This window comes from Moschus berezovskii, chromosome 2, assembly GCF_049115385.1.
Source record: "Moschus berezovskii isolate FMDL1 chromosome 2, NW_MosBer_1.0, whole genome shotgun sequence".
In the NCBI taxonomy this organism is placed as follows: Eukaryota; Metazoa; Chordata; class Mammalia; order Artiodactyla; family Moschidae; genus Moschus; species Moschus berezovskii.
Window position 1 is genome coordinate 103,442,256 of NC_142461.1, and position 13,827 is coordinate 103,456,082.

At 35.0% G+C, this 13,827-nt stretch overlaps 1 protein-coding gene across 3 annotated transcripts in view; it reads left to right on the forward strand.

Annotated features, from left to right (window-relative positions):
• Nucleotides 1-13,827, forward strand: part of TANK (TRAF family member associated NFKB activator) — a 102,241-nt gene that overhangs the window by 69,324 nt on the left and 19,090 nt on the right. For 2 of the 3 annotated variants that reach the window (XM_055396906.2, XM_055396905.2), the window contains exons 3-4: nucleotides 1,261-1,372; nucleotides 2,737-2,855. In XM_055396906.2, the coding sequence (XP_055252881.1) occupies nucleotides 1,261-1,372; nucleotides 2,737-2,855 (231 nt within the window). The remainder of the gene's footprint in view (nucleotides 1-1,260; nucleotides 1,373-2,736; nucleotides 2,856-13,827) is intronic. The other variant, XM_055396907.2, reaches the window with a different exon arrangement.

Below are 13,827 nucleotides of genomic sequence, written 5' to 3' on the forward strand. Positions count from 1 at the left end.
ATATCAAGTTACATGAGACTACCCTCAGGCAACAGGCAAGACAAAACACCACTTGGATTACTTACCAGCTTTGTCAGTTACTCATGTTTAAAATGTAATACAAAATTTCACCTTTTATTTGGGAAAATGTGCTATTTTGCTTTCATTTCTTAAGCTTATTTCTTTTGGGACTCTAGAAACAGCTGTGTCATTTATAAAGCACTTAATGTTTGTAGATCTCTGAAAATACTAGAGCTTCACTAATTTTGATCATTGATTAAGAATCACTTCAAAATCAAATATTTAGTATCTACTGAAGGACATACCAAGATTATTAGAACCCCATTTCATATTTCACAAAATCTACAATTTAGTCATTTATATGTTCTAGTGATAGAAATTGGTAAAGAATTCTCTATTATTTTTTGGTTGTATATTTTTCAGACTTTGTGCTAATTTGATAATTGTAATGGAGTGTTTTCGAATATCAGGTTTGCAACATTTGTATGCTGCATTGCGAACTTGTGTCTTCTTTCACTGCTCCCATCCAAGTACTAACTAGGCCTGACCCTGCTTAGCATCCAAGATCAGACAAGATTGGGCGCATTCAGGGTGGTATGGCCATAGACTCTTTCATTGCTTAATTCTCACAGCCATTGCAATAGTAGTAAGGTGACTGGATTAAAAATATAAGGGAAATTGTGGTATATAAGATGTCCATTAGCAATTAACCATGTGGTTTCTTGACTTCTTAAATCTTAATCTTGGAAGTTTCTGATCAATGTAATTTTATAATTTGTGCTTGTCCCTTTGATTTTCATAATGTTTTAGCTGTAACTACTTCCTTTGTGTTTTTGTACTCTAAAAATAAATTCAAAAGTGCATTTATTTTAAGAACATGAAATCTTAATCTTTTAAAGTTAGTATTTTTATAGAATAACTTTAATATAGCATCCATTTTATCATTCATGCTTTTTTGTTATCATTACAGATTAAATTCTAAATTATTATTTTTATCCAAGAAACTACATTGAGCTGTTAACTGAAATTTCTTTAAGGTTATTTTTAAAATTTTACAGTGCTTAAAGTGTTTTAAATCATTTTTTTGTTTGTAATGATTATAAGTACATGATTGAATCATGTTTTCAGCTCATAAATAAATGCCCCTGTACCTGGGAAATGGCAATATGGGTAACTCATACCTCTATGTAATTACTAATGGCCATTAAATATATGTGCATGTCTGTTAGTAAATATCAGGCTAACTGATTTTTATGTCAGCAGACTGAAAACTATGAGCAGAGAATACGTGAGCAACAGGAACAGCTGTCACTTCAACAAACTATTATTGACAAACTAAAATCACAGTTACTTCTTGTGAATTCCAGTCGAGGTATGTTCATGTAAGATTTTTAAGTATTTCTTAAACCTGTGTGGAAAAGAGAGATGGAAGTTAAGTTTTTCTGTTTTACTTCTCCTGTGTCTTTCTCAGTATTTCTGGTATCTTAATAACTGTGGTGCAGTTAAGTTTTATGTGTATTTAAGAAATGAGTGAAATGAATCGCTAGTTCAGGGTCGATGCATGTTATAGGATGCTCGGGGCTGGCATGCGGGGATTACCCAGAGGGAGGATAAAGGGAGGAGGGAGGTGGGAGGGGGGTTCAGGAGGGGGAACTTATGTAAACCTGGGGCGAATTCATGTCAATGTATGGCAAAACCAACCAATATAATATTGTAAAATAATTTGCCTCCAAAAAAAAATAATAATAATAATAAAATAAATTAATTACCAAAAAAAAAAAAAGAAATGAACACATGTAGGAAATGGGAAAGTGGACAGCCACATGTACCATATGGTGGCACTCTTAAGTTGGTAAAACTTCCTAAAAGACAATTTTTCAGTAAATAACAAAAACTTTTTAAATGCGTGTGCCTTTTAAACCAAAAATTTGAGTCCTAAGAGTGTATCATAAAAAAATATTTCTTCAGGTACTCAAGGTATATATTACAAGGATGCTTATCACAGTAATAATTTCTAATAACGGAATGTTTAACCGTTAACTTATGTCATTCATGTAGTGAACAGCTGTGTAGCCAAGTAAAGTGATGATAATAGGTGTTCACTTACAAACAGGAGACATATTCATGGTATATAGCAAAATGAGAAAAGCAAGATAAAAACCATGTAATTTTATCTATGCGAAAAAATTGTTTCTTGTGAATTTATATATATTGAAAAAGAATTCTGGTAAAATATAAACCAAAATGTTAATAGGAATCATTCACAGATAATAAAAACGGTCAGTAGCTTTTTATTTATTCTTTTCAGCATGTCTGCATTTTCTGATTTTTTTATAATAAGCATAGAGTCATTATACAAGTAAATAAACAATAAATGCATACCTGAATATATTTCTTAAATAAAAATTTAATTGTGGTTGCTGATGATAAGATACAAACAGCATACTTCTAGTTTTGTAAATTCTACACATTCTGTATACTGCTGATACTGGAAGTGTAGGAATTTTGTGTATTTATTGGTAATGAAAATTTAAAAATAAGAATCAAATATACCCAAATCTAAGTGGGCAAATCTAAATTGTTAAAGTAACTATTATCTAAAGAATTTTTAAAACCCATAGTTCAAAATCTCTGCTCTTTAAAATTAGGGGTTTGGGTATATATTCTTTTTACTTTTCTAAGTGGTACCCAAAACAAGGATTTCCTACTTAGGTCCAGGAGGTTTTTGTCTTACAGATAACAGTTGTGGCTATGTTCATCTGCTTGAAGAAAGTGAAGCAAGGAAGAATAATTTGACTCTTGATCAGCCTTATGATAAAGCAAAATCAGGAATACCAAGAGAAAAAGAATCAAAGGTAGACTGTGCTGCCATTTTATTCCCTAAAGGAAATAAATGAGAAATCAAACTTTCTAAATTATTTAGTCAGTATTCTGTTTCATTTGGGGTGGGCAGGAAAGTAGGAGAAAGCGGACAAGATTCTTTTCAACCCTAACACTGTTATTACAAGAAGTAGAATTTAATTGCTAGTATATAACACATCTTCCTCATTTTGTTTTCTTGAAGTGAATCCACCACTGGAATTCTAAACAGAAGTTCTTTATATACAAGCAAGTAACTTACATGTTCCTAAATGTATTTGAAGCATTATTTCCAAGTAAAATAAAGGCTTAAATTTCTTATTTTCTAGTATTCACGTTTCTATATCACAGGTGTTTACCCAAGAGATAAAAGATTTAACAAAGAAAGATAAAAATAATATAGTAAGACACAGATGATTCTGGGCTAGAAAATAGCATTTTTGTTTTTTCATTTGCCTGTGCTTAATTAAAAAACAAAATCCACCTAACTAGATTAAGCAAAAGTCTTCATTGAAGCAGTGTAAAAATGAATATTGCATATCTGTGGAGGAGACATGCCCAAGGGGGTTCATGGTACTTTGATTAGAAATAACCTAATCATCCATCAGTAGCACAGTGGTACATCATTACAGTTAAATGTTTTAGAAAAATGAAACTAAATATTTACATATTACTATACCTGAATTTCAAAAGCAGTGTTGAATAAATAATGGAGATTACAAAATGATAAAATAGAAATCATTTATTTAGATTTTTTTTAATGTAATGCATGACATCATTTATAAAAACATAAATGCATAATAAAAGGAGAAAAATACATGCAGGAAGGGTACATATTTTCTTAAGAAAAATAAAGATTGGGAGAACTAAGGCTATCTTGTTTTTATTTAACATCAAATTGAGAAATCCTGTTTGATACTTCCCTATAAATAAAAATTTTAGAATGAAAAATTTCCTACAGCATCTCTCAGTTCATAGTTCTTTATTAAGAATCAGTATTGGTTTTTTATTTGAATCATTGAGCTCTCTTCACCCTTACTCCAATTTCCATTTATCTAAAACTGCTAGTAAACACAAGAAACCATGCCATTGGAATATGTTTAGGTTTATTTTGCCAAACACAAAATTCAGAAACAGTGATTCTGACTTTTAGAATACAGTTTTGTGATAGAGCCTGCTGCTGCTGCTAAGTCACTTCAGTCATGTCTGACTCTGTGCGACCCCATAGACTGAAGCCCACCAGGCTTCCCCATCCCTAGGATTCTCCAGGCAAGAACACTGGAGTGGGTTGCCATTTCCTTCTCCAGTGCATGGAAGTGAAAAATGAAAGTGAAGTCGCTCAGTCGTGTCCAAATCTTAGCGACCCCATGGATTGCAGCCCACCAGGCTCCTCCATCCATGGGATCTTCCAGGCAAGAGTACTGGAGTGGGGTGCCATTGCCTTCTCCTAGTAAGTACATTTTAAAATCATTAAACTACTATAAAATGCTGACTTATAAAGGTAGTGCTTATGTAAGTAATATTTGCAGACCATTTTCTTGTTTCAAGGACTTCTAAATGTCATGATTTCCTATTAATTTTTAGTCACAATTCTTGTTTATTCTAATTATAATATCTTTGAAGATAGTAAAATATCTCTAGTTCAAAATACATAAAAGGTATTTTTGAAAATAGCAATCTTGATTAGAACAAAAGGGGTAATGTGAAAAACTCTAAGATGTGTTACTAATTAAGTTTATTTTTAATTTGGATAATTTATCATTATTTGAAAGTTTTAGCATCTATCAGTTATGAACACTTGAGCTGAAATTAAGTGTAACAGGAATCACGTCAAAGGTAGCTTATTATCAAAAAATTAATAATGTTTCATTGATTATATTTGTGGACAGATGATAAGAGGAAAATATATAAAGCTCCAAATAAGAAATAAATCTAAAATTCATTGAGTTCTCTTAATTCTCCTTACTATATTTGACAACTTTATATTTAATGTAAGCAGTTGAGCACACACATACATTAAAAATGGGCTTCCCCAGTGGCACGGTGGTAAAGAATCCGTCTACCAATGCAAGAAATGCAAGCAATGCAGAGTCAACCCCTGTGTCGGGAAGATCCCCTGGAGTAGGAAATGGCAACCCACTCCAGTATTTTTGCCTGGAGAATTCCATGGACAGAGGAGCCTGGCAGGCTACAGTCCATGGGGTCGCAGAGAGTCGGACACTACTGAGTGACTGAGCACACACATGTATTTAATACTTTGAATAGCTCTTCAACTCACTCTTTTTGTACTGTAATAAAAATTAATGATTTTACATTTCAATTTTTTCACCTCCTTTTATATATCTAGAGCCAAAGTGCTAATAAGCACTAAACATATAAAGGATTAAAGAGAACAAATATATTCTAAAGGAATGAATAAATTGGATTTATTATTTATTGAGTATTTAAGAGCTAGATATATATTCATTGTAAAACCTTAGACCTAATTTAGAGAAATACTGGCCAGTTGAAATTAAAATCTTTTCCATTGGCATTTATGTTGGTCTATGCTTATTAAGTTATAATTAAACACACTTTTAGCTAATACAAGTGAAATTCTTTCCTAAAAACTTTAAATGGTATGGATACATTTAAGATTTTTCCAAAATGAAAAAATTCCATCTTGTTTGCTTGCCGTTTTATAGAAGTATGCATGTATACACAAGATAAAACCTAGCAGGTAATATTCAGAAATGGCTAAGATAGAAGTACAATTTTTTTCCTGTTTTCAATGGGACTTTATGTTTATTAGCCTTCTCAAAAACTAATTTTGTTGTTTTTTTTTAAATTGAAGTATAGTTGATTTATAGTGTTGTGTTAATTTCTGCTAAGTCACTTCAGTCGTGTCCGACTCTGTGTGACCCCATAGACAGAAGCCCACCAGGCTCCCCCTTCCCTGGGATTCTCCAGGCAAGAACACTGGAGTGGGTTGCCATTTCCTTCTCCAATGTGTGAAAGTGAAAAGTGAAAGTGAAGTCGCTCAGTCGTGTCCGACCCCTAGCAACCCCACGGACTGCAGCCTACCAGGCTCCTCCATCCATGGGATTTTCTAGGCAAGAGTACTGGAGTGGCTTGCCATTGCCTTCTCCGTGTGTTAATTTCTACTGTACAGCAAAGTGACTCATATACTGTAAACATTCTTTTCTGTATGTTCTTTTCCATTATGGTTTATCATACTGAATATAGTCCTCTGTGTTATAAAAAAACTAATTGATTTCATTCCCAATCAGTTGGCCAAGTCTCTAATGAATTAGTGACTTAACAGAAATGTTTTAAACTAGTAACAGAAGGAAGCTGCTACTAACCTCTCACAGCCCTTTCCTCCTCCTGTCTGGTGGATAGTTTTGAGGAATATTTGTCTTGTTTAGCACTTGATTACAGTATTTAAAAAGGGAAAGATCTCTGGACATTATAGTAAATGTCAACTATGGCTGCCTTGGAAAATGAAACACAGGGTGAAGGGAAAAGAGGCCCTTTTAGAAAAATGTATTTGAGAAATACGAAATTTATAGTTCAGTCTCTGTTTATGGTAGTCCTGCTCAAGGAGCCTGACAGCCACAAGTCCATGGGGTCACAAAAAATCAGACATGACTGAGGGACTAACACTGTCACTTTTTTTACACAAAGAACATGCAAGAATCCTTTGATTTCTAAAAGGATACAAAGAGTCAAGATAGCAGAACCTGTATGATTGAATGACCCTTAGTACTCTGTTTACAGTTTAGAGACATTAGGGGAGAAGTCCTCAGTTTAAAGGAAAACCTGAGTTTCACTTCTTGTTCACCACAGTAGTTTATCCAGTGTTTCTTAATGAGATAGAATTCAATATATTATCTATCATATAACAAACCACCTCAGATTTACCCTAGTACTTAGCAACAACTATCACTTCCTGTGAATCAGAAATTCAGGAGTGACTTAACTGGGTGGTACTGGTTCAGGATCCCATGTTACTGAAGTCAAGATGTGGCCAAGGCCTTCCAGTCATCTGAAGGCTTTACTGTGGTTGGAGGATCCACTCCAAGATGGCTGTTGACAAGAGACCTGGCCACACAGGCCTCTCATCACACTGACAGGTATCTTACTCAGACTAAGAAAGAAAGAAATACAAGATATTAAGGAGGAGGCCATAGTGCTTTCTAAAATCTAGTCTCTAAAATCACACCTTTGCCTCTACTTTATTCTACTTCCGTTCTGTCGCTCAGTCGTGTCCGACTCTATGCGACCCCATGGACTGTAGCCTACCCGGCTTCTCCATCCATGGGATTCTCCAGGCAAGAATACTGGAGTGGGTTACCATTTCCTTCTCCAGGGGATCTTCCCGACCCAGGGATCGAACCCGGGTCTCCCGCATTGGAGGCAGACGCTTTAACCTCTGAGCCACCAGGGAAGCCCTGCTTATTAGGAATGAATCACTAAGTGCTCCAGAGATAAGAAAATAAGTTCTTCCTCTTGAAAAAAAAATACCATCGAAGTTTTTGTAGATCTGCTGTATTTAAAAGTATCACAGGGATTGTAGATTGTGGTGTACAGAAGAGGGTACCAAAAAGATCAAGGGTGTGGGGGGGGACAAAAAATTTTGTCATATTTCTCTTCCATTTGTGTGTGTGTGTGTAAGTTATACAGAAGTCTAGAGTGTTTTGACACAGTATATAGAAAGCAATAATGTAAAATACATAAAAGAATTCAGCAATATTAGTAAATGTTTTCACTCATTCATTTAGTACCTCTAAACTGCCCTCTCTTTTAAAGTCCTGATTTAATAACCAAATAGACATTATTGAATGGTCTAGGATCCAGGATACAAAGTAGATATTGTATGAGTTTATTTGAACTTTTAACTAATTAGAGACCATGTATTCACATGTATAAAGAGCTGTTTTTCTGCTTTGTTTCTGATTTTATATAATTTATTCTTTATGCATCTTTTTTTTTACCTGAGGTATTTAAACAAAAGTTTAAAAATATAAAGAACACAGTTATTGCTGAAAGATGCTAGTTAGACACTTGGCAAATTTCTGATGTAGCTATCATTGTGATTAGATCAGCAAATATATGGTAGCTTTGAGGAGCAGGAAAAATTTTGTAGGTTCAGAATAGTAAAACAGTGATGGAGCTGTGGAGCTACCATCAGAGCTAACGTTAAGGAAATAAGATACGCTGTACCTGGCAATTACAAGCATATATAGAAGCTATGACATGTTTGAAGAAAACTGATGTCTAAAAATTCACTTGTCAATCACTTAGACAAGAAGTATTTATTGAACTCCCTTCTATTTTCCCAGTCTTGCTAGTCTTTGATAGGAATACAAAAAAAAAAAGAGAGAGAGAGATAAGATTTGCCTCCTTTAAGGAGCTACAACCTAGTTGGGGAAACAAAGATTTGCAGATCCACAGTAATAGCAAGCAAATTATAAGACAATATGAAACCCTAATTACATGACAAAATGAAATCCTAATTATCATTTTATGGTGCAGATAAATATGTGTGAAAGTCGCTCAGTTGTGTCTGACTCTGCAACCCCATGGACTATACACAGTCCACGGAATTCTCCAGGCCAGAATACTGGAGTGGGTACCCTTTCCCTTTTCCAGAGGATCTTCCCAACCCAGGTATTGAGCCCAGGTCTCCTGCATTGCAGGCAGATTCTTTACCAGCTAAGCCACAAGGGAAGCCCACAGATAAATATATAGAACCTTAATTTAGAAATAAATATTCTCAGTGTGCTAAAGGTAGGCTTGATCAGGCACTCAATATTTAGTTTAAGTAGGGGGGAAAAAAACAAATTCTTAACTTGCTTATATCTTAATAGTATATGCATAGACATGTAAACTTAAGTTTTGTGCAGTATTTTAATGGAAAAATAATAATTTCTAGGCAAGGACCAATATTATTCCAGGCTACTGTGGAGAACATAAACGGAAAACTAAAACTGAGGGTTTTGAAAAACCAGTTTCATTTACTATAAACTTTTTTAAATGACATAATCATGACTTCAGAGGATAGTGCTTCTTTTAGTTTCTTTATTCTGTAGACAGTTCTTCAGTGAGAGATATTTACCCATGGTGTGTTCCTCCATTTATTATGTGTGACAGTTTTGGCAGGCACTGTTGCTTATAAAATCTTTGCCTCACAAGGTGGCCTTGGAAGGTTTCTATCCTTGAACTGTTTATATCTCATATACTCTGGACTTCAAGTACACCTCTCACTTCGAGATCTCCATCTGAGTTTTAGGCCCCCATGGCTTCTCTCACCACTGTAGATATTTTCTCTGTTGTAAGTCTCTTAAACTAGATTTATTTGTTGGCTAGGTTGCTATATATTATCAGGTACCTGGTTTTATATACACAGTAAATGCTTTAAAATAAAAGTTATCATATACAGGTATATGATAAATATTGTTTTATTATTTGAATGGAAATTAGACCATTAGTCAAGATAGGTAACTATCAAGTGATTTCCATGAAAAAATAAAATATGATTTACATCACCAGACACACAGTACCTTTTCTGAGAGAGGAACTTTAAAAAAAATATGACTTCTTACGTTTGTTCTTTTGTAAAAAGTATATATATATATGTATGTGTATATATATATTTATATATATATATAATTCCATTAAGGCTTGATTCATCTTTTATTAGATAGAAATGCCCACTATACAATGGCACATCACAGCCTAGCCTAGGGATTACAAAGAGTTGGAGAAAACGTGTTTGTGTATAGTAACTTGCCTTCTCAGAGCAAATGTTCCATTCCCCCTGGTTTTATTTTTAGAGATTGGATCAAATATGCCTTCTTTTTATATGTAACACTTCTGTATTACTTTCTTTGATGATTAGTCTTTGTTTATAGGCTTTCTGGTAGAATAATAATTAGAAGGTTGCTTTCAACAATTTATTCTTTAAAGTTTTCCCTGTCATAATATATCACAAGCTCTAAGAAAAAAATTGATAACCATATCATTTTAATATTTACATTGAAATTTCTGTTGTAAAAATTGAAGAACTGACTCATTAGAAAAGACCCTGATGCTGGGAAAGATTGAAGGCAGGAGAAGAAGGGGACAACAGAGGATGAGATGGTTGGATGGCATCACTAACTCAGTGGACATGAGTTTGAGCAAGCTCCAAGAGTTGGTGGTGGACAGGGAAGCCTGGCGTGCTGCAGTCCATGGGGTTTCAGAGAGCCGGACACAACCAAGTGACTAAACTGATTCTGACCAGTATGAGGTGGTACCTCACTGTAGTTTTGATTTGCTTTTATCTAATGATTAATGATGTTGAGCATCTTTTCATGTGCCTGTTGGCAATCTTACATCTTCTTTGGAGAAATGTCTATTTAGGTCTTCTATCCATATACTTTTTGAATTTATTTTGCTGCTGCTGCTAAGTCACTTCAGTCGTGTCCGACTCTGTGTGACCCCATAGACGGAAGCCCACCAGGCTCCCCCGTCCCTGGGATTCTCCAGGCAAGAACACTGGAGTGGGTTGCCATTTCCTTCTCCCATGTGTGAAAGTGAAAAGTGAAAGTGAAGTCGCTCAGTCGTGTCCGACCCTTAGTGACCCCACGGACTGCAGCCTACCAGGCTCCTCCATCCATGGGATTTTCTAGGCAAGAGTACTGGAGTGGCTTTTGAATTTATTTTAATTGGAGGCTAATTACTTTACAATATTGTGGTGGTTTTTGCCATACATTGACATGAATCAGCCGTGAGTGTACATGTGTTCCCCATCCTGAGCCCCCCTCCCACCTCCCTCCCCATCCCATCCCTCAGAGTCATCCCAGTGAACCAGCCCTGAACACCCTGCCTCATGTATCAAACCTGGACTGGCGATCTATTTCACATATGATAATATACATGTTTCAATGCCATTCTCTCAAATCATCCCACCCTCACCTTCTCCCACAGAGTCCAAAAGTCTCTTCTTTACATCTGTGTCTCTTTTGCTGTCTCACATATATGGTCATCATTACCATCTTTCTAAATTCCATATATATTTCTGCCCATATTTTGATTGGGTTTTTTTTTTCTGTTGATGAGTTGTGTCAGCTGTTTGTATATTTTGGAAATTAAACTCTTGTCAGTCACATCATTTGCAAATATTTTTTCCCATTCTGTAGGTTATCTTTTCCTTTTGTTTATACTTTCTTTTGCTGTGCAAAATCTTATGAGTTTGATTAGGCCCCATTTCTTTGTTTTTGGTCTTATTTCTCTTGGGAGACTGACCAAAGAAAACATTGGTACGATTTATGTCAGAGAATGTTTTACCTATGTTCTCTTCTAGGAGCTTTATCGGCGGGCGGGGGGGGGTCATGTCTTATATTTAAGTCTTTAAGCCATTTTGAGTTTATTTTTGTGTATGGTGTGAAGGTGTATTCTAACTTAATAGATTTCTGTCTTTCCCAATAACCACTTGCTGAGGAAACTGTTTTTTCTCCATTGTATATTCTTGCCTCCTTTCTCGAAGATGAATTGACTGTAGTTGTGTGAGTTTATTTCTGGGCTCTCTGCTCTGTTCCATTGATCCATCTGTTTGTGCCAGTACAGTGCTGTTTTAATTACTACAGCTTTGTAGTATTGTCTGAAATCTGGGAGGGTTATACCTCCAGCTTTGTTCTTTTTCCTTAGGATTGCTTTGGCAATTCTGGATTTTTTAGGGTTCTATATAAATTTTAGGCTTATTTGTTCTAGTTCTGTGAAAAATCTCATGGGTAATTTGATAAGGATCACATTAAATTTGTAGATTATTTTGAGTAGTACAGCCATTTTAACAATACTAATTCTTCCAATCCAAAATCATGGAATGTCTTTCCGTTTCCTTGAATCATTTGATGTTTCCTTTATTAATGTTTTTTAGTTCTCAGCATATAAGTCTTTCACCTCCTTGATCAGGTTTATTTCCAAGTGTTTTATTTATTTTGTGATGTGATTTTAAAAGGGATTGTTCTTTTATTGATATTGTTAATGTAAAGAAACACAACAGATTTCCCTATATTAATCTTAGTGAGTCTCTGGTTTTTAATTTAATGTGTAATTTTAGGTTTTGCTTTGTTATTATACTGGAAATAAATTTTGAGGGGAGAAGATAATGAGATGTGGCATATTATTTTTAAATCTTTTTCTCTGACTTCTAAGCAAATTTAAATGTCTCAAATGTGGCTTTTCTCCCCTTGTTTCCCCCTTTTGTACACTTTCTTACATGTCCCATTTTTCTTTTTTCTACTCTTCTCCAGAGTCCACAAAACAGAGTTACTATATTCTATTCATCCCTGATCTGTCTTGACCAAGGCAGGGATCAAACCTATGTGGCTTGCAGTGGAAGCATGGCGTCTTAACCGCTGGACCACCGGGAAAGTTTCTATTTTAACAACTCTTATTGAATTTGTAGTCTTCTTTAAGATATTGCTAGAATTTGATGGGAAAGAGATGAGAAGGGCACACCTAATTTATCATTTGTACCTAATATGTTACACTCTTTCAGTGTCTTTGTTGCTTGCTTAAGGCACTCTTGCCCTGTTATGAAAGCTGACTTTTTCCCTGAAAGATTTTTTTTTCTTTGCCAATTAAACATCTTTCCATACACTTGATATTTTGCTCTAAAATAGAAAGATCCTAGAATCCTAATAAAACTATTGTAAATTGGTTCCTGGGTATTCTCTAAGCCATTGAATGTGATTTTTTTTTTTTTCTCCTTCTCTGGTAAGTTCCCTTTGGAAAACCAAATAATTCTGAGGTGGCTATCATTTGTTTTCTCTCTCCTCTTTTGTTTATCAGCAGTGATTTTTATATTCCATATTGGATGGGTTTACCCACTGCTGTTTCTACCTCTAATTGCTCTTCACTATAACATTAAGGCAGCATGTTTCCTTCTACATTTCATCCAAGTAATGCTGCAAGGGGTCACTGACTTGTCCAGATTCCCTGACAGTGTAATTTAGGCTGCATCCCTGCTGGATGGTCAGTTGCCACAGTGAATCTTGCTTTCCTTCTTGATGCTGCTCATTGAACCTTCTCTCCTCCTCCTCTTTTCCCATGTTGCAGTCACAGAATCCCTGTTCTTGTCCCAGCTCTTGTTTCTTATCTTGTCCTGAGGACAGAGTGAAAACTTGTTGGTAAAGCTAAATCTAAACCTCTCCCTTCTACTTTTTTGATAAATGTCCATTTTTTCCTCTCTTTCTAAAATTTATTTGGTTACACCAGGTCTTAGTTGTGGCACGCAGGATCGTTGGTCTTCGTTTACAGCATGTGGGATTTTGAGTTGCGGCATGTGACCTCTTATTTGCAACATACGAAATCTAGTTCCCTGACCAGGGATCAAACCCAGGCCTCCTTCTTAGGGAGTGCAGAGTCTTAGACACTGGACCACCAAGGAAGTCCCTCAATTTCTCATTTATATGAAAAAGATAATAAATCTTTATAGTTAGTTATTTTTACTAAGCTTTTTCATGGCAAAATAAAAAGTTGGTAGCACTTTATCAGACCTTTAGTTTTGTTTTGAATTTTACTATTCCAGGAAAACCTAATCTCAGTTTCCTTAAGGTTTTATCTTTCTCTAAGGTTTTTTGATGCTAAGGAGAATGGCCTTATATTAATAAAGGAAAATGAAGATTAGAAGTGTGAATCAGATTTGAGGAAATGGTCATTACATTATATGTTAAATTGTGGTGCTCTACAGTAGGCAACAGAATAGGTAAAAATATATTGGATTCAAAGACAGTTGAGACTGGCTATCAAGAGAGACAGTGAGCCTGAAGATTGACTTTAAGAAATGAATACTCGATAGACATAACATGAGAATGAATAATAAGAAAGGTGTATAGTGAGGGAAGAACAGTATACCCTCATGTCCTAATCTTAGAGAATACCCACATTTTTAGTCTTGGAAGAATAAGGACCAGTGAAAACACTAAATTTAAGAAAACC